A 6,143-nucleotide genomic window follows, 5' to 3' on the forward strand; every position below is an offset into this window, starting at 1 on the left:
CCTTTGTCTTTAAAATAAGGGACATAGCGGACCATCCAGTCGTATATCTGCGACAGGGTGAGTCTCTTTTCCGGGGTGCTGTCGATGGCTCTCGTGATGAGGTCCGCGTATGACTGGTTCCCCCATGCGTTCCGTCGCGACGACTTGGCTTTGCGGAGGTGGCCGGCAACATCGAGGGCAACCCCGGACAGAGAGGCGTGCACGGCGGCGGCTGCGGGGGACAGGGCGCCTAATGAGTGATTCTGCTCCAGCGCTGCTCCTCCGTTTAGCTCAGCGCCGACAGCAGCAGCATCTTTGGGCATTCCCGGCTCTTTCTTGAAAGAGGAAGAAGGCGAGGAGGAGGCAACTCCGTTTTTTTCCTCGCCACCTCCGGGGAAATCATCTGGGTGAGGGAGCGGCCAGGTGCAGGAGCGAGGCCGGCTTTGGGGCTCAAAATCCGAATCGATTTCAACCTGATGCGCTTCCAGATCAAGCGTGTCGTCCTCCTCCATCATAAGCATTTATTCCTTTATATTAGTTATTTTTTGTTCCTGTCAGAAGCACACACACACACACCAAGCGCCAAACCCGAGGACTGTATCGGCTTCCTTCGCCCTTTTGTATTTAGAGAAACCGTATTTGCAATCCAAAATGAATTATTGCATGAGCAGATATAATTAACAGTAACCACTATTTTACAACAAGCAGCTGCTGTGGTAGGAGATCATTCTGTATTCTATTATTGCCGAACGTGCAATGTTAATAGTAATAATAATAATAGCAACATTTTGTCTTCCATTTCGAACCCTAAACAAAATTCCCAAGAACGCACAATAATAATATATAAAGAATTATAATACAGAGGGTTGTTGCCGATCCATTTCCCGGGTATAGCTAAGAAGAGACCGAAATCGAGGGCTGCATCTAGAGATGTGTGTAGACTTGCTATTATAACGCCGGTAGCAGCAACAGATGACAACGTCTCGACAGGCAGACAATCCAAACTAGCGGTCCAGAATTCTTAAAAAAAAAAACTCAAACAGCCAGGATAAACCCCAAACCTGGGTGCTCTGGTACAGTTTCCAATTCTTCACGTATGAACACAGACCCCCCCGTCTTCTTTCTTCACTGATTTGAGACCAGCTATACAATGAGGATACCCCGCTGGGAGCACAATTACTCTCTTTACAAAAATCAGGTCGTATGAATCATTTATAAGTGGCAGAATCCCAGGCAAAATCAGTTACTGGAGAGTGAACACGGCTGTTGCTGTAGATTATCTCTCTCCCTTTGCGCTGTACCCGCAATTCATACAAACAGAAAGCAAAAAAGACAGCGTCCCTCTCCAGACTCCACGGGAATATGATTTAGTTTTAACCAGAGTTCTCTGTGTTGCTCATACTTTGCAGGCTTGTGTGCAAATGACGTGGTTGCTCATAGTATTTACCGTACTACAGTGTATCGGATAATTGACTGACGTGGAGAGATCACTCCCACACTAACAGGTTTTACAAGGGGTGGGGGGGCGGGGAGGGGGGACGACAACAACCACCACCAAACAAGCCCAAAGCGCCTCGGCTCAGGGGAAGGGGGCGGGGGATCTGTGGCGCTTTTTAATGCAGATCAAATATCACCTAGGTGTAAAAATCAGACAAAGAATGCTCAGGTAAAGCGAATTGTTTTGCAGTCGGAACATTCAAATTCCCACTTCCCCATATATGCAAGAAATACAGAAGAAGAAGAAGAAGAAGAAGAAGAAGAAGAAGAAGAAGAAGAAGAAGAAGAAGAAGAAGAAGAAGAAGAATCTGCAAGCGGGTAACTACAGGCGGTGTCAGTAGAGCACTGAAACTTTTATTTATTTATTTTATTTTTTTAATTGACACTATGCGAAGTAAAGTTAGTGCACAGTTATCAAAAGGCTTTGTTTTTGTACTGGGATTCGGTTTCGCAATGCAGCAAGTAGTGAATATTATTGCAGGTTAGAAAACAAAAAACGTAGTTACATTACTGCTGTTAATGCATGCGATGCGCTAGCGTTGTGGGTTTTGTCGAGGCTGCAAAATTATGAGGTATCTGCTAATACGTACTCGTACCAGCGCTCACCCCGCTGTTCGGATTATATCATTATAGATTAGATGATGTGAAAAGACTGGTTTGTATCCCGTGTGATTATACTATGATCAGGCGGTCGATATCGGTATCATTTATAGCAGTCAGACACCAGTTGCTAATTTTAATCGGAGCCTCTTTTAAAGCGGGCTTTGTGGTTTGTGCGGCACTTTCAGAGCACCAGATTTGAAGCAGACAAACCCCGATTGTGTGTCACGGCGCTTGCATCGCCTGCAGGCTGCCTGTCTTCTATGCATCACTGACCAGTCGTGTTTGTTATGAATGCCATCTTCAACCGCAGCCAGTGTTTGACCCACGTGTGTTATTCACTCATATTGCTACATTGACCGACGGGATTCCGCCCACGCAGAAAGCCACAGCGCCGGCTCCTGATTGGACTCGACTTGACAGCTTGGAGTCCCGCCTCTACCACGTCGATCGACTGATTGGCCGAAGCTTGACCGATCCGGCGGCGGATTGGCTGGCTCGCTGAAAAAAGGGGCAGACAACTTGGACACGCACTATTTTGTGGAAAATCCCCCGGTGGTGACGTCATTCGCTTGCTATTGACAGCGGGTTGTCAAGGGCGACGGTAACCTCAACGCTTCGTAGTTTCTTGATTAAACTAGTTAGACTTTCGCAACACAAAACGCGAGAAAAAAAAATAAAAAATAAATAAACACGAAGTCTGCAACTCGAAACACATGGGTTTGTGGTTGCAAAAATGTACATTCTTAAAATACCACAGCGGGGTTGTAACAAGAACGCGGCGTCTCTTCCCATCCCAAATAATGAAAACATTGGGACTGCCAGCCGCATATTTAGCTATTGCTGGTACACTAACGAGTAACATCGAGTTCTTCAACGAAACTACACAAGAACCTTTCACTGTTCTGTGGTTTCCTGTTCTGTTTAACTAAACCGTTTTTCTTGCCAGTTCTTGTTTAAAAATCCGAATCAGATTTTCAAAGGACATTCACACAGACGATCGTTTTCCAGTATTAGATACACACACGGCAGCAGTACGTACAGCAGCATTCCTCTACTAAAACCAGCATCCAACCATATTTATATTTTAAAACAAGAGTTAAACTGTTCAGTACAATTTTAATCGCTGAAATAAGACCTTTTTAAACGAACAAAATGGTATTAATTTCTTAGAAGAAATTCTATGTAACTTCAGCAGTGAGAGCATACACACCCCTATAGGGGCAAAACAAATGTAGCACCGCAGGTTTTACTAGGCCGATCCCAGAGCTTATTGGCATGAACTAGGAAGACAGGGCACACTAATTACATTTCTTCAGCCTGGAAAAAAGAAGGGAGAGGGGACTTGATTGAAGACACTACCCAATCAATGCATCTGTATTACTTATATACAGCCTTTCAAGATCAATCGCTTCACAGATAACACAAACTAATAACATACAAAACAAGTAAAAGACAAGACGGCACAATACACAATACACCCTTAAATTAGATACAGTAAAACAAGCCATTTTAATTACAATGTAAAAAACTAATATAAAACATAACATTAAAAATTATTTAAAAAATACTTTTTATTTTTACACAGAGTACTCTTAGAAGCACTCTGTTTGATTCACTTCACTATCATATCATTTTGGGAGGGGTGGGGGGGCATTTTATAAGTGCAATAACACCTGAACAACACAAACTCAACTAGACATGCGGGTATTGGATCATATTTGAACACACTATTGTGTGTGATTCCTTTTTTTATACATTTGCAAAAATTGTCCCCTTTTTTATTTCAATGAGCTTTGTGATGTCATAGTCGTGCTGGAATCTCAAGGTATCACCATGTTTCTCTTTACACCTGCTTTTGTTAGCTGTTTTAAATTTGAAATGACTCCATAGCCATTGTATGACTACAACCAAGGCGTGGAGAGATCCCACAACACCCCTGCCATTTGACTGTCTTATTATGATTGGATGCGATAATTGGCATTGTTTCTATAGAGACTTCCGACCATCATAATCTGATACATAGCACACACTGTTTGCATGCAGAAATAAATGCATGAACAGGGACCGATCCTTAGAGCCTAATTACTAGCTATCTCATTAATGTGGGATCACACAATTCAAGCTATTGTGAAAATGGTGACCTTCTCATCTTTAGCAAGCTGAAGACTGGCACATTAGTGAGTGCTTGTGAGTATTGAGCACATGTTAAAATGAAGTGTGAAAATAGGGTTTACATGTATTCAATCTCCCATTGGTTATCACCAGGGCTATTTTAGCTGGAGATCTAAGCATGATGCAGTCACCTCCTGAGACCTATTAATTTCCCATGCTGAAGGTCACATGGTCTGATTTTCATGAAAAAATGATTTTAAAATGTTGTATTGTGCTGTATACAGTACACTGCACAATTAACAGCTATGTAAGCAAGCGATTAAATAAACAAAGAGGAAGTAGCTTAAATAAATGATGCATAAAATTAAAGGAAACCAATACATTAAATAAACAAGGAAACAATCCATCGTCATCATGTTTCATATTTATTTCAACCAAATCTTTAGAACCTATTAAAACAGAAATGAAAAACTAGGTATTGTTTGTGTTCATTATTAATTTATAAATACAGAGGTTCTACTTTTTTTGTTTATATGTAACATTTCCATCTTTTATTGCATTTCTTGCCTGTCTGACCTGCAGTAATAGGCTATTACCACCTCTGCATGGTGAATGCTTAACACAAAACCACACATAGTCCTCTTCATGGGACCATAAAGAGATCCTTCAAATTGTATCAACTGGAAACAACATGCATGGGAACCAAATCTCTTTTCCTCTTTGAAGACACTGAGAAAAAACATCTGCCGTTGACTTTATAAAACTTCTGGTATTTCTAGATGTACCGCATTTGAATTTTGTATAAGGATGTAATTTGGAATGGGCCTCACTCGGGTTTGAGTTTTGGAATGTGGTACTGTTGTGTCAGTGGTTTTGTTGTGATGCTGCTTCCTGTTTGAAGTGTATGTTGATCTCAGAGTTCCCGAGGCACGCACGAGAGTGAGGCTTACACCAGACATTCCTGAGGCAGTGAGTCACGGGGAGTACAAGACAGACAATGCCACACACACATCAAGCAAGCATGCACTTACTGAGAGACAGACTGACTGACCCTGCATACTGTACACACACCCACTCCCACACCCACACACACACACACACAAAGACACATACACACCAAGCAAGCACGCACTTACTGAGACAGACTGACTGACTAACCCACACCCATACACTTTCAATGCACCCCAGCTATTTCAATATTGTGTACGTTCCTGACTACACCCAGGAATGTATTATTATGGGGACTTTTCAAGCTACGTTTAGATTTACTCTGTACTGTACCAGGGTGTCCAATCCCAATCCTGGAGGGCCATTCCACTCCAGGTTTAAAAGGTAAAATAAAATGAGATAATTAACTACTTCAGGGTGTTGATGGAGTTTTAATTGGTTCAACTAAACTATTCAGAACAAAGTTGGAACAAACACCAGGGGTGGAATGACTAACTTTGGCCACCCCTGCGCTACACGAAATGCCACATGAAGGTTGAACTAAAGGAAATATTTCTGCATTAGAAGAGTTCTCTGACAATGACAATTACTGCAGTGGTGTTTGTTATTTTTGTTCAGGTGCTTGAATTAAGAGTTAGGAGCTGCTCTTCAGTTCCAGTCTGCCAGCACCATTAGGCGATCTGCCCCTTTGGGTCAAATTTGCTTTTATTATGCAATCCAAGCAAATGTAGGAATGCAATTTGAAGCTACCTACTACTACTGAAGAGAAAATGTCTAATGTAGAAATATTTACTTTCATGTTTTCCGCTGGTCACTATCTTTACCATCACAAAGTAAGCTATACAGACAGGCGGAAAGTTGTGGTGGAGTTAAATATTCAAAGTTTTCTTTCATAACAACATCAAAGTGCCATAACTTGGAATCGCTTTTTTGTCATGACTCGAGGGAGAGTTTGCACTGAAGCGAAGATGTAGCAGAAACACAGAGAGGGACTGTTTCCAACT

At 42.0% G+C, this 6,143-nt stretch overlaps 1 protein-coding gene across 1 annotated transcript; it reads right to left on the reverse strand.

Annotated features, from left to right (window-relative positions):
* Window positions 1-5: 5 nt before the first annotated feature.
* LOC121303292 (forkhead box protein O6-like) lies at window positions 6-1,437 on the reverse strand (the record flags this gene model as incomplete). Its single annotated transcript, XM_041233881.1, has 1 exon — window positions 6-1,437. A coding segment is annotated over exon 1 (495 nt), but the record flags the coding sequence as incomplete, so codon positions are not given.
* Between the last annotated feature and the right edge of the window lie 4,706 nt (window positions 1,438-6,143).

Source organism: Polyodon spathula, chromosome 32, assembly GCF_017654505.1.
Source record: "Polyodon spathula isolate WHYD16114869_AA chromosome 32, ASM1765450v1, whole genome shotgun sequence".
Taxonomy (NCBI): domain Eukaryota; kingdom Metazoa; phylum Chordata; class Actinopteri; order Acipenseriformes; family Polyodontidae; genus Polyodon; species Polyodon spathula.